This window comes from Saccopteryx bilineata, chromosome 1, assembly GCF_036850765.1.
Source record: "Saccopteryx bilineata isolate mSacBil1 chromosome 1, mSacBil1_pri_phased_curated, whole genome shotgun sequence".
NCBI classification, from domain to species: domain Eukaryota; kingdom Metazoa; phylum Chordata; class Mammalia; order Chiroptera; family Emballonuridae; genus Saccopteryx; species Saccopteryx bilineata.
In genome coordinates, this window is record NC_089490.1 from 83147428 (window position 1) to 83173832 (window position 26405).

General features: G+C 50.9%; 1 protein-coding gene across 3 annotated transcripts in view; it reads right to left on the minus strand.

Annotated features, from left to right (window-relative positions):
* ARHGAP8 (Rho GTPase activating protein 8) overlaps positions 1-26405 on the minus strand; it is a 51485-nt gene that overhangs the window by 6209 nt on the left and 18871 nt on the right. For all 3 annotated transcript variants that reach the window (XM_066255648.1, XM_066255637.1, XM_066255656.1), the window contains 6 exons: positions 22063-22150; positions 16690-16821; positions 15605-15691; positions 13411-13509; positions 11972-12082; positions 268-341 (listed from right to left, as the gene is read on the minus strand). In XM_066255648.1, the coding sequence (XP_066111745.1) occupies positions 268-341; positions 11972-12082; positions 13411-13509; positions 15605-15691; positions 16690-16821; positions 22063-22150 (591 nt within the window). The remainder of the gene's footprint in view (positions 1-267; positions 342-11971; positions 12083-13410; positions 13510-15604; positions 15692-16689; positions 16822-22062; positions 22151-26405) is intronic.

A 26405-nucleotide genomic window follows, 5' to 3' on the forward strand; every position in this document is an offset into this window, starting at 1 on the left:
GGAAACAGAGGCCCGGAGAAGGTAACTGGCCCAAGGTCATGCAGCTGGTACACAGTGGAGCCAGGATTCAAATCCTGACAGTCCAAGTGCAGAGCCCACAGCTGGACCCACCATGCCTGAGCCTGACCCATCCTGGTCACCCACCCTGCACATGGGGTGCCTACTCCCCCAATTCCCTAGTCTGGGGTGCTCAGGACCCGAGACAGGCCTCCCAGGGAGGTGCACCCAGCAGTCCTCACGTTCCCTTGCTGGAGCCAACTCACTTACCTTTCTCTCTCAGATACGTCACTGTAGATCTCATCACAGGGGGAATGAGTTCCCCTTGATTTTTGTCTTTGAGGCTAAGGGAAGAGAAGAGACAGCAACATTTTTACCTGGGCTGGATGGGTGAACACGCTGAGCACAGGGCTCTGGTCTTCGCCACACCCTGGGATAACGGGACAGAGGAGCCCTGCAGAGAAGGAGGAGGCGTCTGAGGGCTCCACCAGAGAGATGCATGTGATACGGGGGTGGGAAGGGGGGAAAGGCTTCACATGGCCAACTTCTGAGCTGGGTTTTGAGGGATAAGTAGGAGCTTCAGAGGACCAAAGAAAGAAGGACATCCCAGACAGAGGGAAACAGAGGGGGAGGCCCAGAGGCATGAGAAGATTTGGCCATGAGGGCAGAACCAGAGGCCCTGCTTGGGAGGCTGACCAATCAAGAAACATGCTCAGTGAAAATCCAGTATGTTGCCTCAGACAGGCTGTGAACACCGTCTCTTATTGTGTTCATCTGATACAGACTCATATAAAGAAATTTTAAGACATTATGTACAAGTTCTAGCCAGGTGAGTGTCATCCGAAACACCAAGGTTACAGGTTCAATCCCTGGTCAGAGTATGTATGTACAAGAATCAACCAATAATGCATAAATAAGTGGACCAACAAATCAATGTTCCTCTCTCTCTCCCACTTCCTCTCTCTTTCTAAAATCAATTTTTAAAAAATTATGTACAAATATAAAACAAAGGCCCTCACAGACCCAAACACACAACCCTATAGAGTCTTATATAATTTTATATTGTGAACATCAGTTAAGATCTTTCTCTTTAAATCCAATCTGAGAATCTCTGTCTTTTAAGTGGAATGCTTATGTCACTTATATATATATTTAATGTTATTATCAATATGGCTAGGTTTAAATCTTACCATCTTGCTAATTGTTCTTTGTTCCTGTTCTCTCTTTTCTGGACTTTGTTTTGCAGATCACACTAAGTCCCTAGGTTACAAACATCCAACTTATGTACAACGCCTACCTACGAACAGAGCACTGTAAGGGCTATCGGTAACCAATTGCAGTTGGACATCAGTGACAATGATATCATAGAGTTGCTTGAGTCCCATGGCAAAGAACTAACCAATGAAGTCCTTACGGAACTAGAGTAGCAGATGATAGCGCTTAGGGAAGAAAACAGGAACCTAGAAACTCCAGAACCAAAAAAGTTTTTTTTATAAAAGAGTCGATGCTTTTTGTCTCATTGATGCAGAAATTAAAGGAGCAAGATCCTGATACAGAGAGGTTTACCACACAGTTACTGAAGGCCTGAGATGCCACAGGGCCATTTACGATGAGGAAAACAAAAACTCTGTAAGAACCTCCCTGGATGCCTAAGAAACTGACTCCAGCAGCAGAATCGGACCCTGACTCTAACACCAGTTCCGTCCTCTCCAACAAGTCTATCGTTTTCTGCACCATCCAAGATTGTTTAAGGTTGTATTTGAAAATGTTTAAGTATTTATATGCACAGAAAGGTAAAAATAAATACTATGTCAAGACAAACATCTGTCTAAAGTTGCATTTAATAGGTAAATGTACCTGTTCCAACTTACATACAAATTCAATGTAAGAACAAACCTACAGAACCTGCCTTGTTCATAACCCAGGGACTGCCTGTACTTGAGTAATGCCTTAGGACCCCATTTACCCGCCATAATATATCAGGCATCGCTCTATATTTGTGGTGAGACTATTTTTGCAATACATACATTGAATACAGTATGGTCTACTTTCAAATAATATTACACTATTTTACTTACAGTGGAAGCACCTCACAACAGTACACTTCCACTCTCCAACCCCATCCTCTCTGTTGTCAATGGCATAATCGTATAGTATGCCAACATATCATAAACCCCACACTACTTTGTTATTATTTCTTTAATTCTTTAAGAAGGTTATTCCCCCATTGATTTGAGAGTGAGAGAGAGGAGTGGGACGGGAAAAAAAGAGAGAGAGAAGCATCAGCTTGCTGTTCCACTTAGTTGTTCCATTTAGTTGTGTACTCTCTGGTTGCTTCTCAAACCCTGACTGGGGATGGAACCTGTGACCTCAGTACGCTGGAAGGATACTTTATCCATGGAGCCACCCAGCCAGGGTATATTATTATTTTTGTTTAAACAGTCAACTTACTTTCAAAGCTATGCTTAAATATAAGAATATTAGTTTATTTTTTACTTATTCATAAATTTACCATTTCAGGCACTTTTTTTGTATTATTATTATTATTATTATTTGTATTTTTCTTAAGTGAGAAGCAGGGAGGCATAGAGACAGATTCCCACATGCGCCCAACTGGGATCCACCTGGCATGCCAACTTGGGGGCAATGCTCTGCCCATCTGGGGCATTGCTGTGTTGCAACTGGAGCCATTCTAGCACCTAAGGTGGAGGCCATGGAGCCATCCTCAGCACCTGGGCCAACTTTGCTCAAATGGAGCCTTGGCGGCAGGAGGGGAAGAGAGAGATAGAGAGAAAGGAGGGGGGAAGGGCGGAGAAGCAGATGGGCACTTCTCCTGTGTGCCCTGGCTGAGAATCAAACCCAGAACTTCCACACACTGGGCCGAGGCTCTGCTGATGAGCCAACTGTCCAGGGCCTCAGGCCCTCTTTACTCCTTTGTGAGGATACAAATTTCCATTTGGCATTATTTGTCTTCTGTTTGATGAACTTCTCTAGACACGTTCTGTAATGTAGCTCTGCTGGAAATAAATTTTCTCAGCTTTTGTATATCTGGAAAAGTTTTGATTTTTCATTCATTTATGAAAGATTTTTGCTGGGTATATAATCTTAGCTTGATACATTGTTTTTTTTTTTTCCCTGAAAAAGATGAGAACTTTTCAAACTTAACAGAGATCTTGCTCTATTGCCACCCAGTTTCCATCTTTCCAATGAGAAATCTGCCTTTACTCTTATCTTTGCTCCTCTGTACATTGTGTCTCTTTTTCTCTGTTTTTCTCTGTTTTTCTTTGTCATAGTTTTCAGCAATTTGATTGTAATGTATCTTGGTGTCATTTTCATCATGTTTCTTATACCTGTGGTTCATAGAACTCCTTGGATCTGTGGGTTTATAGTGTTTATCAAATTTAGAAAAATTTTGGCCATTATTTCTTCAAATATTTGTCTGCCTTCTTTCTGGAAATCCAATCATACATATACTAGACGGTAATATTAATATTATGCCACAGCTATATTTTTTTCTTTGTGCTTCATTTTGGATCATTTTTATGCTATGCCTTTAAGGTCACTAATCCTTTCTTCTGCAATGCCTGATTTTTGTTCATCTTATCCAGTGTATTTTTCGTATCAGAAACTGTATTTTTCATCTTTAGAAGTTCCTCTTTTTGTTTTTTAAATCACTCTTCATTATGCTTGAGTTTTCTTTTATCTTTCATGATGAGGGACCATATGTTTTTAACAGTTTTAATGTTGTCTGCAAATTCCATCATCTCTGTCATTTCTGGGTGTGATGATTCATTGTATGTGTCGATTTGACTGGGTCAGGGGATACCCAGCTATTTGGTTAACCACTATTCTCAGAGTGTACATGAGGGAGTTTGGGGATGAAATTATCATTTGAACTGTAGACTGAGAAGCAAGTTGCCCCACCCCCCAATGCAGATGAGGCCATCCATTCCGCTGGAAGTCTGAATAGAACAAGAGGCTGAGTAAGCAAGAATTTGATATTTCTGCCTGTCTTCACCCTGGGACATTGGCTTTCTCTTGCTTTTGGGCTCTGACTCAGATGGCAACTACACCCTCTGGGCTCTCCTGAGTCTCCAGCTTGCCACCTGCAGTTGTGGGACTTCTCAGCCTCCATGACCATGTGAGCCATTTCCTTATAGTGAATCTTCTGTTGGTTCTGTTTTTCTAGAGAACCTAGATTAATACACTGGGTCTGTTTCTACTGATAGATTTTTCTCCTGGTTATAGACCAGGTCTCCCTGTTTGTGTGCATGACCTGTCATTTTTCTTTGAGACAATGAGTGTTGATTGTTGGGTTTTGATTTCATTCCTGTGAATAGAGATGCACTTTGTTCTGTCTGGTGTTGAGTCACACTTGGCAGTTTCCACTTGCGGGCCCAGAAGCCTGTAGCTAGAAGACCTAAGCTGCTCTTCAGGGAGTGTGGCCACCCCGAGAATGTCAAGCGGGAAGTCCTGCACTCTTGGACCCTTCTGATCAGGCACCAGCTGACCTCTCCCAATGCCACACGGAGCAAATTTGCCCAGCTGAGCTCTGCCCAAATTCCAGGCTCACAGAAATCAGGATACGTCATAAAGTGGTTGTTGTTCAAAGCTGGTAAGTGCTGAGAAAATTTGTGACAAAGCCATAGTTAGCAGGGAAACATGGTCATGAGTGGACAGAGAGCCAGGACTCAGACTCATGAGTCTGAGCCTAGAACCTTTGCTCTGGTATATCACCAATTTAATTTCCATTGTTATTTTATTGGCCCAAACTAGAGATCGGAGATGGATGCTGGGAGAGGCCAGGTGACCAGCTCCAGGTCCTGCTGCTGGGTGGAGGCAGAGCTGGAGTCAAGAGCAGCCTTGAATCAAATTTCTGTTCTTTCTGCAGAGACTCATCAGGTGGCTGTGATATCGAGTCTGCTTTTCATTTGATTCCAAGATTGACAGACATTTAAACACAAGGTCCACATGAACAATGATGCACACTCCATCAACAGCAATGACAGGTCTTTGCATGTTCTGGTCTTGATGGAAACATTGGTTTCTTTATTTCTTTGATTGAAGCTGGATAGCTGGGACACCAAGCACCAAAGGGGCCCTCGGGGTTGTCCCTGCCCTTGTGGAGTTGTGTTGCCATAAGGATGTGGGCCAGACCTCGCTCCTCTCCTTGATGTGGTTTCAGTGTGTCCCCTCTATGAGGAAGGAGGTGGTCTGGGTCCCCTGCAGTATCCAGGTGGTCTCTTCTCTGTGTCCCTGGGGAAAGGGCCTCATGGTGGACGGGTCCTTCCTCCCAGGACGCCCCAAAAGCTGCAGGTTTTTTTCCTCCTCTATTTCCTTTGGGAGCTAGAAAGACCCACGCCAGTCCTGGCCCTGCCCTGGGTCGAATGACCCTCAGCCTTTCCAGACTCAGCTTCCCTATAGGGAAGGCAGGAATGCTGGCGAACTCCCTGCAGGGAGCTGCCAACATTAAGTGGCGAAGGATGTGAAGGGCTTTGTTAAGCTGTAAGTCAGAGGTACTGACAATTAAAATCATTGGAAAGCCAGGGACTGAGGGACGGCCCGGACAAACACAGGTGGCCCCTCTCACAGATGAAGATGCAGGTCTGGTGCAGAGCAGGGACTTGCACAGGGTCACACAACTAGAGAACCTGGGCTAGTTACCGTTCCTGGGGGAGGGCCCAACTGAGAGTGACCTAACGGTTGGGCCCTGATGAGCTGTGACTGCCGCCTCTGCTAAACAAACCCCTTTGTCTGTAGCTCAGCCGGCATTTCATGTTTCAGAAGCAGGCTTCCAGAGCGGGTGGTCCCAGAGGGAAAGCGTTTGCTCAGTGTGGCAGGGCTCCCGGACAAGCACGCTTTCCTCTGCTGTGCATTCAAGAAGCGCTGACATCATGCCTGCACCTTCACAACTACCCGCAGAATGGGGCCCTGTCATTAAATTACTGCTTTCCATAGAGCAGAAACCACAACTGGGACTTTCCCTCCCCTCCCCTCTACACCCCTCACCTTCTTGCTGGCTCAGAGAGGGGCTTGCTCAAGGGACTGGCAGAGTCAGCACAGAGAATGACAATTGTTCCAGGGGACTGAATGAAAGATGCGTGTACTGCTAGCTGGCTGGGGACGCCCAGGGCAGTCCCGGCAGATTCACATCACGTCCTCCCCATGTGCCTCCATGTGTACAGGCTGGGGCCAGGTCTCAACCAGGACGCTCAGACTGTGTTAAACCTATACCCTAAACTAAAGTTCAGGGGTGCACATAGGGTGGGTGCTCTCAGAGGCAGAGCACAATTCACTGGTCGACACAGAGCACTCCTGGCCAGCTGTTCTCCCCGGGGGTAGGAAAGGGGGGGGCATGGGGATTCTGGGTACATAATTCTTGCTCATATCCCCTCCCCTTAGGAGATGGGCTGTGAGGAATTCAGAGCATGTTCTTTCCCCTGGTTTTGCCCACAAGGAATGCAAAGATAAGGCAAGTTTGTGACTTTTTTAAAACAGGACCAACAGGAAGGGAGGAAGGGCAACCTGGAATTAGTGATAACAGGGAGGGCGGGGCACATCCGCCACGCTGGGTGCCCAGGCTTTTCTCCCTCTGAGCTGGTCATTCGTCTCATGTCCCCTCCCAATTTCTGAAACGGGACAAATGGCTGCAGCTCACATCACTGATCAGTGAAGGTCTCAGCCACAAAGTCAGGCGGGGGGCCTGGGTGCTGACGGAATTAGGCAGTGCCCATGAGCGTCACAGAAGTACCATGTCATGAGGACCTACGATGCATCGGCCGCACTACAAAGCCCATGGGCTTCATCACAGCGCTGCTGTTTTTAAAGAGGAAAAAAACAGTAGCTAACTGTTTTATCTGAAGTCACGCAGCCTAGGGTTCAAATCAAATCTGACTCCCAGGCTCCCATACCCAGAACAGACCAAGGCTTGTATTCTGAGGTGGGGAGTTGGTGTGCAGCGGGGGTACTGGGAGGTGGCAACAGGCCCTGGGATGCTGTGACCCACTTCTGCACAGCTGGCCCTCTTTGGGAGGCACAGGTGCAATAAGTAACAGGTTTGCATCATCAGCTAGACCAGTCTTCCAAAACTCTAATGCTCAGGGGGTCCTGGCAAATCAGGCTAGTGCACAACTTAGAGCCAGAGCCCAAGGAGGCCCGCTCCCCACCCCCACAGCCCTCCCAAATGGCATCTTATGCCCTCTGCACAGCCACCTGGTGCAGGAGACCAAAGACCAGTGTCCCCCAAGCACACAGGGAAAGAGAATAGAAAGCAGACATCCATCACCTCTTCCCTCGCAAAAGTGTGCCCTGGCTCAGCTGTGACCATCCACTCTGGCCGAAAAGCAGAGGCCCCAAGGGCCCCAGGGCCCTGCTCACTAATGGACAGAGAGCATCCCTGAATCTGTCACCACTGGGCCCTTAACACAATAGTGCAAAACAGGTACACGAAAAACTACAAAACATCCCTGAAAAGGAAATGTATAAAAGGTCCAGATAAATGAAAGGACGCCGTGTTTATGGGTTCAACGACATAATATTGTTAAGATGGTAATACTCCCCAAATTGGTCTAGAGACAGCACAATGCCTATTGAAATCCCAGCTGCCTTTTTGCAGAAATTGACAAACTGATTCTAAAATTAATATAGAAATTCAAAGGGACCCAGAATAGCCAAAATGATCTTGAAAAGGAACAGCATTGGAAGACTCACACTTCTGATTTCAAAACTTCCTAAAACCTTCACTGATAAAGATAGTGTAGCACTGGCATACCGATCAGTAGTATAGAATTGAGAGTCCAGAAATAAACCCTCACATTTATGGTCAAGTAGTTTTTGACAAGGATGCCAAGGCAATCCAATGGGAGAAAAAATAGTCTTTTCAACAAATGGTTCCTGTTTGTGTAAGTCATCAGGGAAGGCTTCCTGGAGGAAGTGACTCTGAAGGAAAAAAAAAAGGCAAAGCCCTGGGCAGCAGGAACTGACTTCATGTAGTTGTTAAGCCCCCATAGTCCTGGAGGGTGAGGAGGCCAAGGTTTCAACTCTAGTTACAGAGAAAGAAACGGGTTGCTAGCTGGACTTCCCAGAGCTGGGATATGGCCTCCCTTCCCCCACCCTAGGGAGGCCTCTCCCTCTTCCCACGAGGCCGCATCTGCCCAGATAGGACTGTACTAGCGGCACATGTATGCTTCCACTCTCCCTCCCCAGGGACGGCAAGCCAGCAAAGACCTCTTGCATCTCTGACTTCCCCTTAATACACTAACTTAATTAGCTTGTTCCAAGGTGATAGCTTTCTGTCGTGTGCACTTGAACTTAACTCAGCAAATTAACATTTGTGAATAGGATTTGGTTATGAATTTTAATGATGTTTATTCATTCATAGGCCAAGCAATTACATAGTTGGTGCTTTATTTAATATGTTTATTGCCATTTTATTACAGTTGTTCACAATGAAACAGCATAAAATATTCATTTTAAGAGGCAATTGCATGGATTCTCTCTCGAAGTGGCACACGTAGAATGTTCTCAAAGGTTGTCTAATGCCCCTCATCACTCCCTAAAGATACCATGGACTGATTTTTAGAACTGGTCCTGTATAGGAAGGAACCACGGCTTTTGTAAGGGACATTACTTAATACCTGCCTTCAGCTCGAGTTTGAATGCTATGGCAACACAGTTCTGAGAGGCACCTGCTCCAAACCCAAGGCCAAAAGGGGCCCCTGGTGGGCTCCACAAAGCAGAGAGGATGACACAAACTACTGACAATGTCCCCCATATGCAGGTGGATGGCTTTAGAAATCCATGAGGTAGGTGCATTTTTGGTTTCTCATTTTTAAAGTTTTATTAGACAATAGGAGACAGAAGTGGTTCTGAACAACGGAAGAGTAAACCCAGGCCCTGGCAGGTTGGCTCAGCGGTGGAGCGTCGGCCTGGCGTGCAGGGGGACCAGGGTTCGATTCATGGCCAAGGCACATAGGAGAAGCGCCCATTTGCTTCTCCATCCACCCCTACCCCCTCCTTCCTCTCTGTCTCTCTCTTCCCCTCCCGCAGCCAAGGCTCCATTGGAGCAAAGATGGCCCGGGTGCTGGGGATGGCTCCTTGGCCTCTGCCCCAGGCGCTGGAGTGGCTCTGGTCGCCGCGGAGCGACCCCCCGGAGGGGCAGAGCGTCGCCCCCTGGTGGGCAGAGCGCCGCCCCTGGTGGGCGTGCCGGGTGGATCCCGGTCGGGCACATGCGGGAGTCTGTCTGTCTCTCCCCGTTTCCAGCTTCAGAGAAATAAATAAATAAATAAATAAATAAATAAAATAAAAGAGTAAATCCAAAAGGTACTGACAGTCATAAGGTTGAGGGATTGATGGTGGGAAGGCCCAGGGCCTTGGCCACAACCACCAAGGACCCTGTGTACCAGAGCACGCCAGAACAGCAGAACCTCAGGATGGCAAAAGGGTCACAAGTGGCTTGAAAATCCCAGGCAAATTGGCTGGGCATCCCTGGGACCTCCTCTGAGAGCCAAGCTCTCACCAGCGCCCCCAGAGGGGCCCCATGGTCACTGCAGGTGCATTCCCCAATCTGCCTTCCTGAGGGTTGTTAGGAGTATGGGGTCTCACACCCATTCACTCTAGTGGGTCATACCAGGACCTTTTTCCAATGTTTAAAAAAAAAAAAGAAAAGGAGGTACTGCTTGGTGAACTTTTGCCCCCAATATACTTAGGAGAGCTTATTTGAAGAGATACTGTATTGCTAAGTGCTTACAAAATGCCTCTTTATGGGAACACAACCGTGTGTGTCCCGTTGGGGAGGAGGAGGTGAAAACCAACCGTCCAGAGTTGCATTTTTACATAAAGGTAGAAACTCAGTGCCTCAACGGCACCAGCCACATTGCAAGTGCTCAACAGCCACACGCGGACAGTGGAGAGACCTTGTCTAGCAACACAGAAAGTTCTGGAAAACAATGGCCCATCTTTAACTGCTATGACAAACCCGATGTGCACACTCCTACCTCCTCGCCTGCATGCCAGACCCCATCCCTGCCCAGCTGCCTCTCCTGGGCCCGTCTCTGCCGTGCTCACCAGGTTCCCTGGCAGACTTGCCCGGCTCTGGGACGAGGTTTCTGCCCGGCCCCTCCCCTCCCCCCCACACCACACAGCTCCCTGCCTCTCACCACCCTGCACCAGTTTCCTGGCTGCTATAACTAATGACCAGAAACTGGCTAGTTCAGAACAACGCAAGTTTATTATCTCACACTCCTAGAGGGTCAACCGGGCTAGGTTCTTCCCGGGGGGTTGAGGGGAGAACCCATTTCTGGCCCTCTTCCAGCTGCTGGAGGCACCAGCATTCCTTGGCTTGTGGTCCTACAACATCCCAATCTCTGCGTCCTGCTTCTGTCCCCACATCCCCTCTCTGACTGTGACTCTTTTGCCTCCTTCTTATAAGCACCCTTGGGATGATGCTGGGCCCAGCCGGGGAGTCCAGGATAACTTCCCCATCTCCAAGATTCTTAACCTAATCACACTCGCAAAGTCCCTTTGGCCAGGTAAGGTGACATATTTGCAGGTTCCAGAGATTGGGACACTGATGTCCACGGGGGTCATCATTCTGTCTACCACACTCTTCTCCCTGCCTTCCTTCACTCTAGGCCAAAAAGAGAGGAGGGGGTCCCCAGGGCCATGTCTGCCTCCCCTCTAGTGCCAGCGCCCATGAGAGAGGGTACAGGAGTCCTGTACCCAGATACCTCAGGAAGGACAAATGACGATGGGATGGCTGGTAGGCATCCCCCAATCCCCTGGCCCTGGTGCTGACCACAGTCTTCTCATTTCTCAACCTTTCAAAGTGTTTCAAGGCCCATTGTGGGACTTGACCGATTTTTATGCAAAAAGACATGTCGCATACAGGTTTCCAACACAAAAGGACTCACTTCAGTGGGACTGAGCAAGCGGCTCTCCGGGACCCGCTACCACTCTCCTGGCTCTTCCTTTCCTGAATATTGTATAGATCAGACCCAAGTGCCCCACCTGGTTGGAGGATAAAATCTCTCCTGTGCCTTCCCTCATTCCAGTTGCCTCAGTGCCAGGCCTACTGCTAGAGACAGAGGATAGAGGGGTGGACAAAAAGCTCACCAAACATAAAACATCGCCAGAGACACCCATGGCAGCTTGCTCAGACAGGGGCTGCTGTGGAGGAGGGCCCTGTGGGCAGACTAGAGCATCATAGAAGACTTCCTGCAGGAGGCATCACTGAGCTGAATCTTAAAAGACTCAAAGTTGGCCCAAATGGGTGGCCCAGAATCCTTTACAAGGAGTTGTAAGAGGTTAAAGGTCATGTCATCTAACTCAATCATTTCAGAAATAAGGAAACAAGCTTAAAGGGGAATGAGTTCAAGGTCATGTGGCTAATAAGCGGGAAGAGCAGTCAGGAAGGATAGGATATGCCACAGTAACAAGGGACCCTAAATCCCAGCAGATGAGCCCAATAGAAGTTTACTCGTCACTTGTGTTCTGTGTCAGCAGGGGACACACTGTGGTCACACAGGGATGTGAGATGTGATTTCGATCTAGCCTCGGTCACCACGAGAGGCAAACTGCACAGTGGCTCCTAAAGCTCCCTTGCCATGTGACCCGCCTCACAGTGGCTCCTGTCTCACGGCCAGGACAGGGCACGTGGCCACCCCTCACTTCCAAGGTGGTGGGAAGTGTCCCAGTTGTGGCCTGGGGGTTGTGGTCAGGACTGCCTGGTGAGCAGTGGTGAAGAAAGCGGGGGAGAGAAGCCTGGGTCCCCGGTCCTGTGCCCACTGCTGGGTCCCCTGCCTGCAGACACAGTGGGCACCCAGCCTCAATGACAAGCTCGTACTTCACTTTTCCTGCAGGTCAAGCTTGGTAACCGGAGGCAAAGGTCTGGGGACAGCTTCTGCGCTCGCACATAATAGTGACCCGCGGTCCCACAGGGGAAAACAAGAACAGGCCATGGCCTGGGCTCACTTACTACTGCAGACTGACACCAAACTGCTGGGTGGGCAGAGGGGGCCGCGGCGGCGGCGTCTTGGTGGGAGGGGGAGGTCGGCCCCTGTGCAGGTTCTGGAGCTTCTCATCATACCTGTGGACACAGCAGAACCCGGCTCTCACCTTGCAGGGCGGAAGCCTCAGACCATGAGGGGCCCCATCCAGACTCTGTCTGGGGGAAAATGCCCCATGAATGCCTGCAGGACGCCCAAATGTCTCATCCTTCTGGGCCCATGTGCCACCCTGCAGTGTCTCCCTCTCCCCAACCCCCCACTCTCTCACTCTCTCTCTGTCTCTCTCATACACACACTCACACACACTCACACTCCCATTGCGGTGGGGTGTTCATACAAAAGGCAGGAAGGGAAGTCCCACTCCATCAAATGTCCAGTCTCTCCTGCCAACCCCTGGCCAGTATTTCACCCACGTGTGTCTGCACAGGCACTTCCTCCTCTGCTGGAAACACTCTTTACTGGCTTCTTGATCCAGCCAACTGTCCCTTTGACACTAACTTCAGGAGTCACCTCCTCCTGGTAGCCTTCTGTGATATCACCTCTCCACTAGTCCCCTCCTCAGCTAGGTTCAGTGCCTCTTGCAGCCCCTGTCATCTCTGACTTGAGGCCCCTACTACCTGGGATTGTCCTGAGGACACACTCTCTACACAGCTCTATCCTCAGCATCTGGCATGTGACATGGTACCCAGCGGGATGTCAACATCTTCACACACGCACACCTCCCCCCGCCACAAGGCTGCTGACCTCACCTGCATGCACTGGCAAGGGCCCTGTCCCTCAGAGGAGCCCCCCAGAGAGGGAGATGCAAAGGGCAGAGGGCACCCAGGCAGCATCAGAGGGTGCCTGGGCAGGGTCCGAGGCATGGGCTGGACAGGGCTCACCCTGTGCCAGCTATGGGGCGAGGACCCCCACACGCCTTCCTGGGCTCCCTCTCCCTACCACCACCACCCCACATGAGAGACTGGGAGGGGCCACATCACTGCCATGTAAAATAAAGCAGCAGTCACAATTAGTCTGTCAGCCAAAAGCCACTGAATGCATTGTTCTCCAGGGCACCTGGGACACACCTGGGAACATTTCAGTTCATCCAGTGTTAGCCACACACCTGAGAAACACCCCTCATTCTCTGCTCCGAAGCAAAAACACCGAACACCGAGGCAGTGAATGGCAGTTACCACTGTGGTTAGTTTTTAAGATCCACTTTGCAAAAAAAGGACCTCCCTTTGGCCATTTCTCTGAGTCAGCAGTCAGCATCTCCACAGCACATCCTGCTGGATGCTGCGGAGTTCTGAGCTGGCTCTGGCCGGCGCACGTTGGAAATCAAGAGCTCCACACGAATGGGACAAAACCAAGACCTGCAGAAATGCGCAGCTGTCATCCGCACTGCTCAGGTCGGGGTCTGACTCACCGCACAACTTCCGGGGGTATGGCCAGCTGGTCACATTTGAGGTGCTCACGGAGCTCGCTCAGATAGTTGAAATAGGTGACTTTTTTCCCAAACTTGTGGCTGAAAAAGCAGAAGCAAGAGATTTGAAACAATTAGGCTACAACAGAGCTGTGGGCACCAGGAAAAGGGGAGGGGGGGGTGACACACAAAACAATGTTGCATGTTCATAGTAACAAAATATAACTGCTGACACAACTAACATCAAAATATAACAAAGACTACTGCAACTCCACAGATGTTTCCCTTTTATAAGATCATGGATGTACAAACACTCCAGGGACTCATCTGCATAAAAATAAGTATCTGTTGTGAATTTGCACGGATGTGGGAGATGGCATGGGGGCAAGAGGGTGCAGAAAGGGTGACCCAGGGAGGGGCTGAGGGCCCAAGATTGCCGGGGGTCCATGGCGGCTTCCCATGCAGCCCTCTCCTCCTCTGTGGGGGTCCTGTGAGGGCAGGGACCATATCCGAGTCCTGCATGCTCTCCAGGATGCTGTCACCTTGGGGACCACAGGCCAGACAAGCACTGGGCAAATCACCTCACCCACCTGCAGGGCCTCAGTCTCCTTGGGAGTTTCTCTCTCCTAAGGGCAACTACGTAAACCGGTCCACTGTCTGCCACCTGGCAGGCCCTATTACCTGTGTCCATTGCTATTTTTTTAATTTATTTTTTTTAATAATTTTTTTATCTTTCAATCACAGCTGACATACAATATTATATTAGCCTCGGGTATACAACATAGTGATGAGACATCTATGTCACGTACAAAGTGACCCCTTGATGAATCTCACCTGACACCCTACACAGTTACAACAGTATTACTCCTCGTGTCCACTGTTATCAGTGAGCCTCAGTTTCCTGAGCTGCACAGTGAGGAGAGGACAGCAGGATCGAACCTGTGACCAGCACACACCTGGCTTCTGCTCCTGACAAGCAACCGCTACCCACTGGGCTGCTTGTTTATACAGCTTCCCAGAAGCGTAACTGACATACACAATCGGTGGAGTGTGGACATGTGCGTATGCTGTGTCACCACCTCCAAAACCAAGGTGACAAACACATCTATTGCCTCCAAAGCCTCCTCATGACCCTTCACTTGTGTGTGTGTGTGTCTGTATGTGTGTGAACACAACATGAGAGACACCTCCTTAGCTCATTTTTGAGTGTATGATACTATATTGTTACCACAGGCTCTATGCCACCCAGATCTCCAGAACATTTCCATCTTTTATAACCAACACTGAGCTGTTTTATCACAAGCCCTGCTTGAGCCCAGGGGCGGTGGGAGGCACAGCCACGTGCACTGGCTCCCCCTAGAGGACAAGGGGGAATCAGACTGGTACTTGGACAGAGGCATCAGCTTCAGAGCTTCAGGGGGCTCTCATTCTACAGCAAGAACCCCTCATCTCTTTTTTTTTGTTTAGGTGAGAGGAGGGGAGATAGTGAGGTGAACTCCCACATGCACCTCAACCAGGATCCAACCAGCAAACCCATCATGGACCAATGCTCGAGTATCGAGCTACTTTTAGTGCCTGAGGCTGATGCGCTCCAAAGGACCTATCCTCAGTGCTCCAGGAACATACTTGAACCAATTGAGCCACTGGCTGCAAGAGGAGAAGAGGAAGAGAAGGAGGAGAGGGGGAGAAGCAGATGGTTGCTTCTCCTGTGTGCCCTGACTTGGAATCCAACCTGGGACATTCATACGCTGGGCCAATGCTCTATACACTGAGCCAAGAGGCCAGAGCCAAGAACGCCTCATCTTTCTATCTGCATTTGTGGTGTCCCTCTCTAGCCAGCCAGGCATTTGCTGGACCCCAGGCTCTGCAGATGGCAAGCAGGGCTCAGGACTCTGAATACTGAGGTGTGGGGGGGTTGACACGGGGTTCCTCCCGAATCACCTCACACCACATGAAATGATGAGAAGCTCCTTAAGTCCCAGGGTGGCCCCGAGTGCAGACGGGGCTCTGAAGGCAGGTTGGGGATTTGGAGAACATTCTGAGGATCACAGAGCTGTGTGTGCATGAATGTGTGTGTGTGTGTGTACATGTGTGAGCCCATGTATGTGTATAACCGCTTACCAAGTGAGGGTCACCGGACCTTGGGGTGGGGGGCAGAGCATGCATGTGGACAGTGGTCAGCAGAGGGGCCGTGTACCTGATAAGGGGTCTGAAGACATTCCACAGGACTTTGATGAAGTTGGTGGGGTGTACAACATACAGAGCCTTCAAGTTCTTCTTGTACCTGAGAAGGAAGGTGATGTGATTTGTGAGCACACCCCATGGAGACACACCTGTGTTGAAGAACCACCCATTTCTTGCTAAGCCAGTGCAAGGACATTGAACCAAACTCAGAAACGGTTCACACTGGGGGGAGATCAGGACCCCTGCCCACCACTGTCCCCACTTACTGGTGCTCCCTCCCACAGGGGCCGGGGAAAGGGGTCCGCTGAAAGGCAATGTGTGGCACCAGCTCTCAACATTATAACCGCACAGACCTGGCCACCCCCTTTCCTGCTAGGACCTGATTCTGGGGGGCCAGGAGGTTCACTGTGCAGGTCACAACAGGCTGTGAGATGGCCACAGTGTCCTGCACGGTGGGCACCGGTACTCACTTAAAAATGAGGCACTTCTTAGCTTGCCTCCCACCCTCCTTCCTGAATAACTGAACTCAAAGCCACCAGGCTGAGCAGCCAAACAGGTGGCAGGCACCCGGGGCGGGGACAGAAGCAGCCCAGGACATCGCGGCGAGAGGGCCAGCAGGGTGGCCGTGGGCCCTGTGGCGTCAGATCCGGCCTGCCAGCGGCTTTTGTACCGCCACAAGCTAAGAAGAGTTTTATGTTTTTACATGATTAGGAATAAAAATGAAAAGGATAATAATTCATGATGCGACATGAGAAAACAGAACAAAATTCACACATCAAAAATACCCTCATTGGAACACAGTCCCATCTGTTAAGGTACTGTCTGTGCTGCTTGCGCATTACTTGGCAGAGCTGAGCCGCGGTGACAAAGCCCTGAGGGCCTGAAAAGCCGAGACACTGACCGCTGGCCCTGGGACAGCACACAGGCCCACCCCGCCCGAGCCGACCATGCCGGATGGAGTCCCTGGCTCTGAAAGGGGGTGACTCCAGTGACCCCAGGTATCCTGCCCTCGCCCACCACACAGCTGTGACCCCTCTTGTGGCCCGAGCCTCCCCCCTCTGCCACAGCCCACGATCCTGAGGGCACAAGGCCACGCACTTCCTGTCAAACTCCTTGTAGGCGCTCTGCAGCCAGCGCAGGGATGGCTTGTTCTGGCTGTTCAGTCCGTAGTGGAAGTAGACGACAGTGTAATCGCTCTCCACGTGCTGGTCCAGGGTGTACTTCAGATACCTGGGCATGGAGCACAGACCTGGCTATGAGAGTCACCCTTGTGTTACTAGGAAACCAAACAGGCTTTCCCGTGATGGAGGCTGGGGTCACATCTTGGGCCACATGAAGAATCCACTCATTCACCTGGAGGAGGGGGACCCAGTCCTTATTTGTTAGATGACTCCTGAGGTTCAGAGACATTAGGTTACTTACCAAAGGTCACACAGCTAGTGAGTTTATGACCCCAAAAGACATCCAGGTCAGATCTCTGGAAGCTGTAAATATAGCCTTATTGGGAAAAGGGTCCTAGCAGATGTGATTAAGTGAAGAGTCTTGAGAGTAAGACCTAATCCTATCAACAGTTGGGCCCTAGATGCCATCACATGTATCCCTGACACAGCAGACCCAAAGAGGAACACCCACAGAGGGAGATGGCCGGTGATGGGATTCAGCCGTTCACGGTTCAGCACAACTGATATCAAATTTTTTGTTGAATTTGGCAAACCGGTTGCTAAAATGGCACTTGTCATTAGGGTTCTCTCTAAGGTGGGCACCTGGGCAGCCATCCAATATGGAAATCGCAAATTTCCTTTCCTTCCTCTTTTTTATGTTCATCTGCACAACAGCATATTCTAAGCACTCGTAGTAATAATGTTCATTCCGTCCACAGGTGAAAAAAATGGCAAGTGAGGACGCCAATCAAGAAGCAGTATGGGCCTGACCTGTGGTGGCGCAGTGGATAACGCATCGACCTGGAAATGCTGAGGTCGCCGGTTCGAAACCCTGGGCTTGCCTGGTCAAGGCACATATGGGAGTTGATGCTTCCAGCTCCTCCCCCCTTCTCTCTCTCTATCTCTCTCTCTCTCCCTCTCTCTCTCCTCTCTAAAAATGAATAAAGAAAAAAAAAGAAAACGGAAAAAAAAAAAAAGAAGCAGTATGGGCCTGACCTGTGGTGGCGCAGTGGATAAAACGTCGACCTGGAAATGCGGAGGTCGCCGGTTCGAAACCCTGGGCTTGCCTGGTCAAGGTACATATGGGAGTTGATGCTTCCAGCTTCTCCCCCCTTCTCCCTGTCTCTCCTCTCTCTCTCTCTGTCTCTCCCTCTCCTCTCTAAAAATTAATAATAAATAAATTAAAAATCATGGAAAAAAAAAAGGAAGCAGTATGAAAATATCTTAAATAAACAATTCTCTATTGTTTTTTTATCAGGTATTATTTAATATTTTTTCATTAATATTTTAAAACTATTTCTTATAATCTAGTTGTGTACCTCTTTTATTGTTCTTATTTATTAAGTGCGTGAAATAATAAACTACCTTTCGGTATATCTTTTTTTATACTTAAAGCGGCCTTTAGAGCAGAGAACCAATTGTTAAATTATTTGAATCCTATCACTGGAGATGGCCACGTGGAGACGGGATAGAACAGAGAGCGATGTGGCCCCCGGCCCAGGAAGGTGAAGGACGGTGCCACCCAACAGCCATTGGGAGCTAGAAAAGGCAGGAGGACTCTCTCCTGAAGGGAGCATGGCGGGGCCTACACCATGATTTTAGACTTCTAGCCTCCAGGACTTGCAAGAGAACGGATTTCTGTTGTTCTTTGCTGCGGGAATGAATTCCCGTGTGTTGTAACAGGAAGCTAACACAGAGGATGAGCTGGGATTTGAACCCATGCCTGAATCATCAGCCCTCCACCTTGGACGCCCTGCTGCCCTGTGTGCTTCTGGAAGCAAGCTGTTCCTTCTTTCTGTGTCAGCTCCTAACACTTTTCCATGTTCCTGTAAAGCAGGATCCTGACTCTGCTCTGCCTCGGTCATCTGACCACATCCATAGTCCAAACTCATCAGGTCCCCATGGTCACTTCTAAGGATGCACAGCCCTCGGTCACCCCTGGCAAACCCACAGACCCCACAGACAGTATCTGCGCAAGACCATTCCAAACCTCCGCCGCCACCCTGGAGGGGGCTCCTGACACCGTGCGGGTCGGATTGCAAGTGTCAGGTGGCTGTGTCGCACCTAGAAGCATACCTTGCAATTCATCCGGCCTGGCAGGTTCCTGGGGACTCCTGGCTTCTCTGAGGCTGGGGCAGGAGCACACTTGCTTTCGCCATGTGCCAGGTGACGCAGCCTGCGGGAGCTCTGGGTCCATGGTGTGGACAAGCGTCCCCAGAACCACTCCAGGAATAAACCCTGGCAGCCTCTGCCTGTCTAAAAGGGCTCAACTGGCCCTTCCCTGCTGGACACCTTGGACACCTTGCACAAAAGGACGTCAGCTTCTCCTTTGCTCATTTGATTTCTAAGCAATATTGAAGTGTCCTCTGTCCCAAGTGCTGACCATGTGGACCCCAGCCTTACTTGTGTTCCCTCACTCCTCACAATGGCCCAAGGAGGCAGGTATCATTATGCCCATCTGACAAGTCATCTGATGCTGGCAGAGAATCAAGAAGGGACAGGAGGTGAACAGAGCAGCTTGGCTCCATTGTCCTGCCCGCAGAGAGCTGTGTGCTCCTGAGGGTCCCCTGCCTTGATGTACAAACATGACACGAAGGTGACCTCCGGCCATAGGCGGTATTGGCTCACCTATTTTGGGAGAAACTCCAACACCCACTCTCCAGCACACCCTCTCAACTGCCCCCTGGACTAGGCCATCAGGGCACAGTTTAGTGAGAGTCCCCCCTCACCGAGTCCCCCTCACAGAACCCAGACGGAAACCTCAATGTGACAGGGTCTCTGAGCCGCGGAGAACTCATCATTTCTGGAAGGGTGGTCGCGTTTGCCTTTTGCAAGTCTTTCAGGAGAAGGGAAGCCAGGGGAATGTCTTTGCTTTGCACAGCTCACCTGTCTACCCCGGACACTTCTAGCAACAGCAGGCACCTTTGCCCTGGCCCAACGCGCCAGCCCCCTGCCCGCGGTACTCTCCGTAGACGTGCTGAGTTCCTCTTGGTGTCCAAACCCAACTGCCCCAGGAAGTCATTGAATAAACCACTGGCTGAGCTCCAAAGACGTGGACTTACTTCTTCACCCACTTTAAAAACGGGAGTGCACCTCCGGCCACGGAGAGCCACCTCTCCGAGAGAGAAGAGGGAAGATGAAAAATTCGTGTGGCACGAATTTTTGCCCAAAAGCCACAGAAAAGGATAAGCCTTAGGGCTCCCACAGTACCTTTGCCTAATTTAGCATCTTTGCCTAAATTAGAACAGGTGCTCCTTCCTCTAGGCCGCCTCTGCATTGCATGAGGAGGCCCCAGCGGATGGCAGACACACTGCGAGGCCTTTGTGCGGGGAGCAACCCGCACAACTGTTCACAGTGGCCCTGCGTACAGTTCCCATCAGGCCGGGAAGGTGCATGGAAGAAGAGGACCGTGTACCAGCTGGGGTCAGATTTTTTTTTGGATTGAGGTGAAATCCTAAGTTAATAGTAAAATGAACAATTCAGTGGCATTTAACATATTCACATTGTGCAACTACCACCTCTATGTATCTAATGCTAAAACATTTTCATCCCCCCAAAAGAGAGCCCATATCTTTCAAGTCACATTTCCCCAGCCCCCTCGCTCCGAGCAACCACCAGCCAGCCTTGTCTGTTTGGGGTTACTTTTGTCTTTAAAAGAAGACAAATTCTGAATTCATTCCTGGCCCAGGAGTGGCACCCTCAGTGAGGGCTGACCCACGGGTCATGGATTATTTGATGCACTAAAGGAATACATTGATAAGAGAGTGTTTAATCTCGAGGACCCTAGAAAAAGCACTGTCCCTCTCTCCCTGGGAGTCCCATCAGCTCTGAGTGTGGGACACAGATGGTGTCAGCTCCTTCAGGGAGGTCTCCTGCTGGCAGCAGAATGGCTGAGACAGTCCCGGGCACCTGACTCTGGCAGGGAGTCTGCTGTCACCATTGTGTCCTGGGCTGCTGGAGGGTTTGCTAATGGACCAGACCGGACACTTGGGTCCGAGGATTCTCACAAAGCAAACCAACCCAAAGGCTCCCAGGTGCTCCTGCGATTGGCTGTGCCTCTGCGAGGTGGGGCCTCCAGGTGCTGGCCGCTCTGCACTGTGCTGTAGGTGGGAGGTTGGTGGGCTTTAATGGTTGGGACCTGGGACATGATGGTGCGGTCACAGCTTCCCCACTGCAGGGGCCTTCCAAGATGTCCCCAGCCATGAGCGAGGCTACTCATGCAGCTGGCACTCCTCTCTGTCCCTCACAGGGGCACACAAATGTTCCCAGAAACGCCCAGAAGTAGGCTGGGTTTGGCCATGGGAGTGAAGGGCAGTCAGAGTTGTCCGCAGATCTGAGGCAGGGGTCCTATAGGAGCCCCACGGGTGCAAAAGTGCCCTAGATGTAGTCACATGGGCCCTCTGGCCACCACAGGTAGCCTGGCTGGGACTCGCCTTGCAGTGTAACTTGCCGAACAGGAGAACACTTGACGGGAACAGTGGCCATGGCGGCAGCATGACCGTTGCACAGAGCATGCAGATGACAGCGGCAAGGGACAGGATGGAGAGGGACGGTGGTAGCCAAGGCCACACACCGGTAAGTGGAAGGTGCTTCCTCTTGAGCAGGAAATTAAGCAAATGCAAAGGACCTGGGGATGGCGAGGTAGAGGGGACTTTGAGAGAGAGAAGGAGACGGAGAGAGGAAGAGAGAGGGAGAGAGGGAGACGGAGAGAGGAAGAGAGAGGGAGAGAGGGAGACGGAGAGAGGAAGAGAGAGGGAGAGAGGGAGACGGAGAGAGGAAGAGAGAGGGAGAGAGGGAGACGGAGAGAGGAAGAGAGAGGGAGAGAGGGAGACGGAGAGAGGAAGAGAGAGGGAGAGAGGGAGACGGAGGCCTATGAGGGCTCCAAGCTTGGGGTTTGCTAATGGACCAGACCGAACACTTGGGTCCGACGATTCTCACAAAGCAAACCAACCCAAAGGCTCCCAGGTGCTCTGGTCCATTAGCAAACCCCAAGCTTGGAGCCCTCTTAGGCCTCCGTCTCCCTCTCTCCTTCTCTCTCTCAAAGTCCCCTCTACCTCGCCATCCCCAGCTTCTGGCCTGGGGCCAAAGGTCAAGACTGGCCCTAAAGCCACCCTGGGCTGGAGAGGCAGCAGTCCTAGGGGCAGGCTTGGTGACCTGGCAGTCGATGTGACATTGGCCTGGGGAGCCATCTGGTAGTCAATCTCTGTATGTTAGCCTTTGACCCCGAATATCCGTCCCATGCTGAGTGACGGAGGGCGTGTGCAGGGGGAGGTGTGCAGAGAAGGGGTGCCGGCACAGTGGGGAGACTTACTCCAGCAGATGCCTGTGGTTAAGCTCGTGGGAGGGGGGCATCCGGCAGCAGCTGAAGGTGATGATGCGTCTTCCAAAGCGGTCCTCCCCTAAGGGAAGACAGACACGGGCATGAGTCTCACAGAGCACCTCAGAATGTCATTAACGAAGTATAGGTCCCTCCTGACTGGCCGGCCTAACCAAAGAGGCGCAGGTGGCTGGTGCACAGTGAAGGTGACACCTGTTATATGACGCTTGGAGCCCATTAGCCACATTCACCTTTACCACCAGCCTACACACTGCAAACAACTTCTCTCACTTTACAAATTGAAAATCGAGGCCCCGTGAGTTAAGTCACCAGTGCAAAGCCACATGGCAGGCTGAGGGCACCTGGGACTGAGACATAGATATGGCTGGCTTTGAAGCCAGTGCCTGGGCCACTCTGCCCACTGCCTCCTCCCACAAAATTAAAGCACCACCTGTCAAGGACCCCTCAGGACTCTGGGCCCTGGAGAAAGCTGGGGTAGTCTGGGCAGTCATTCTGGGGTGTGACCCCATACAAGAACAGAAGCCCTCTCAGAAGTGTGAGTGCTCAGTCCTGGTCCCTGTCAATGGCCCAGGTCACCCTGCACTTGTCTCAACACATCCATGCTGGCCCCACTTGGTACAGCTGGGAGTCACTATTCCTTGAAGGCCGGCCCCCAGTATAAATCACCTGTGCCTGAGAATCCAGGCTTATGGCTCGAGCCTATGGTTCACATTATGCCTAATAATCATTTACTGAGTAACTGAAGGACTAGTAACAGAAAGATTATAGGGAACCTGAAAAATATACTGCTCACGAAAATTAGGGAATATTTCAAAATGAATATGAAGCGATAAAATATCCCCTAATTTTTGTGACCAGTATATAAGGGCAGTCTTCTAAAAATTTATACAACTTTAAACTCATGCTCACTGGGAAGAAGTATTCACGTCTGTGTTCAGATGTTCACGTGAAGAGAGAAAAGATGATAGCAAAGCACTCTCATCCCCCTCTGGCTCTGAAAGGGAACTGATGGAGACCGCACATGTGTGAGCACGCATGCGCGTGCACTCACTCCCACACACACACTCTGACGGCCCTGCCCCGGCTGCTCGTCCAGGACATCTGCTTGTTATTCAGGACACACACACAAACCTTCTTGGGAGCCTGGCGGCCACTCTGACCAAGAGAATTCCAGAGCTGATTCCATTCTGTGTGTGGCAGCCGCTCCATGTCACGGGTTCCTTAAGAATTCCAGTCTGCTTTCTGTTTGTTTGAAAAGTGTGCTTTTGGAAGGTGCTGCCCAGGGACCCACAGATTTATTCACTTTCCTTGCCAAATGGGATCTTCTGGCACAAAACCTTTGGAGATCATGCCTGGGAGTAAAAACTGTTTTCCCAACAATGTACTGCCACCTCGTCTGGGAGGCCAGGGCTCCCCGGCTCCCCGGAGACTGTGCTCCTGGCTGGGCTGAATGGGAATGAACAACTTTGCTTCTGATGTCGAGAAAGGGCAGAGCACAGAGTGGCATTATTATTCTGGAAATCAGACCACACGGAAGCGCTTGGGGATGTGCTGAATAATTTGGTGAATGGAGGATCAGGTCATCCAGCGTTCACCGAGGGCCCACTGTGCACGCGGGTCTGGAGAGAGTATAGAGTATTAGACATGGGCCAGGGGACAGGCAGCGCCACAGTCCCTTCTGAGGACCAGTGGGGGACCCCTCTGACAGCCACACCTACATCTGCAATGACTTCTACCTGGGGTTGGGCCACATGTCACAGGAGAAGGGCACTGTCCTCCCTAGTATGGCCCTCACTTTGGATGCCAGCCACAAGACAGGGGTCCCCATTTCAATTAGCTGGCTGCAAATTCACAGCTTCCCACTATTCCCTCGGGATCAACATTTCACTAGAATAGCTCACAGAACTTGGGAAAGGGCCACACTTACAATTACAGTTTATTATAAAGAACACAGCTCAGACCAGCCAAGGCGGGAGACGTGTAGGGGAGGTCTGGGGTCCTGGACATAAAACCTCCATGCCCTCTCCCCACAGAGGCAGGGACATGGACGTGTCAGCCCCACCCAGGGTAGTTCAACTGTGCACCAGCATCCAGGCTCTTCCTGGGGTTTCACTGCGCAGGTATGACTGCTGAACTGTGATCCAATCCATCAATGTGTAAGCATCACTGATCGAGTCATCAGCAGCTGACTGAGCTTGGTTTCCAGGCCCGACTAGGTCATAGCCCCATCCTTCTAACCCCATAGCTGGTCTTCCTGGCAGAGCAGCCCTGACCTGAGTGGTCCTGTCGGCATAAACCATCTAGGCACCCTCTAGCACAAACTATATCATGAATCACAAAGATGCTCCTATCACTTGTGAAACCCCAAAGACTTAGAGGCTACCTCCCAGGAACCAGGGACAAATGCCAGCCACATTCTTTACCAGTGTTCCAGACCCTGCACCCAGCCCACGGTCAGCAGTGTCGAGGGACGCACATGGGGCTGTGGAGAGGCCTCCATTCTCTGGGCCGACCTAAGAAAGAAGGGATGCTGGCGTGGCCTTGCTGGGACCCTGGCAACCGGGAGCAGCCTGGGGTCTGGGCAAAGCAGTCATGTATCTGAAACAGACACACCACATGGGCCATGGGGGCTCAAGTGGGAGATGCTGGTGGGAAGGAGGGGTTGAGGCCACTGGACGGGGATGGCTGAGGTCTGACATTGGCCTTTTGACTCTGGGGAGCTGGTGAGGAGGGTAAGAGACACGAGTGTGCTGGAAAACCCTTCCAGCTGCTGAGTGGAGGACGGCCTGAATTAGGAAGGGGATGAGGAGACAGGGACAGGCAGAGACATCCAGCACTGGGGAGCAGCCAGAGGTGGGGGGAGGAGACCCAGGAGGAGTCAGTCCGTGCATGGGGGGGGGGTGACCAGGTGTGCACAAGGACTGGGGTTCAATCGAGGATTCCTGGCATGAAGGTGACAATGGCCTAGGGGTGGACAAGAGGCCAAGAGGCCTGGGGGTGTGAGGAGCAGCCACCCAGGATGGTGGGTCCCAGGGAAAGAGTGAGGTTCACCCACCAAAGTCACCCAACCAGTATCCACTCAGTGTCCTGGTGGGGACATGGGTCAGGCATGACCCCTGACCTTGGGCAGGCACCGTCTTAGCTGAGACAGGCAGGAAGCAGAGCATCCACAGTCCCATGACAGTGACAGCCAGGAACAGAGCAACTCGCTGCCTGATGGACTCAGTGAACTCAGGGGAGAGGCGAGGGACAGCTTCCCAGAGGTGCAGGGACACACATGGGGACTGGAATGCCCCAGCCACAAGGAAGACAGGATCGAGGGTGAGCAGTAGGAAATTTCCAATGAGAAGTCTAATGCCAGACTCTCAGAAGACCTGAAAAACTTGGGGTCTAAGAAGAAGAATCCTCTGGGCAATGCTAGGACGTAGTAGGTTTTCAACAAACACCAGTTCCCTTCCCCTACACATAGATCCTGCTTCCTTCCCTCCCTTAGTTCCCTGATTTGCTGATGGCAGGTGAGAGGCTCACAGCCTGTCAGTGCACATCAGACCTCCTGGGGCCCTGTGCTGCCTGGGAGAGGGGCTGCTGGTCAACTGGCCCAGGGTGTGGAGGGGATGTGGATACAAGGGCAGAAAAACATGGTAAGGGTCAGAACTGTACTCAGTTCAGCCAGCAGTAGGATATGAGAGGCACTGACCAGGTCGTAAACCTTGCCACCCTGCTAGCTGTACATGAGAGTTTGGCATGTGCAAAGGCACTGAGGCAGGGACATGGAGATGGGACGGAGCCCAGTGCCCACACTGGGCCCATTTCCTTTTCCCCACGAGAATCCTGCTTGTATAAAGCATTGATTCATTCACTCATTCATTCAATAATCACTTACTGAGCACCTGCTGTGTGTAGGATCCATCGATGAGCACGACACTCAGTTGTGAAGGTGGGTTACGATGAGAGGCCTTTTACTCCCCTCAAAACCAAAGTGACAACGAACAGAATTTTTTCTCCATATCAACAGATTTCTAAATGTCCAGCCAAAGTGACATCACAGCATTATTTACCTTCAACAAACTTCCATACGCGTACAGCAAGTGCAGCAGTGGGTAAACTGGGTACCTTATATTCTTTTCTGTACATCGCACGCACTTGAAAAGTTTCATGATCACAAGCATAAAAGAGAGGGGGGAGAGCAAGTGAAGGCCGGGCACTCAGCCCACCAGGATGAAATGCTCCCCACGGGCCAGCCGAGCAGCCTCGGGCCAGCCTCTAGGCTCACTGCGAGGTGGAGACAGTCACAGAACAGACGGAGGGGTCCTGGG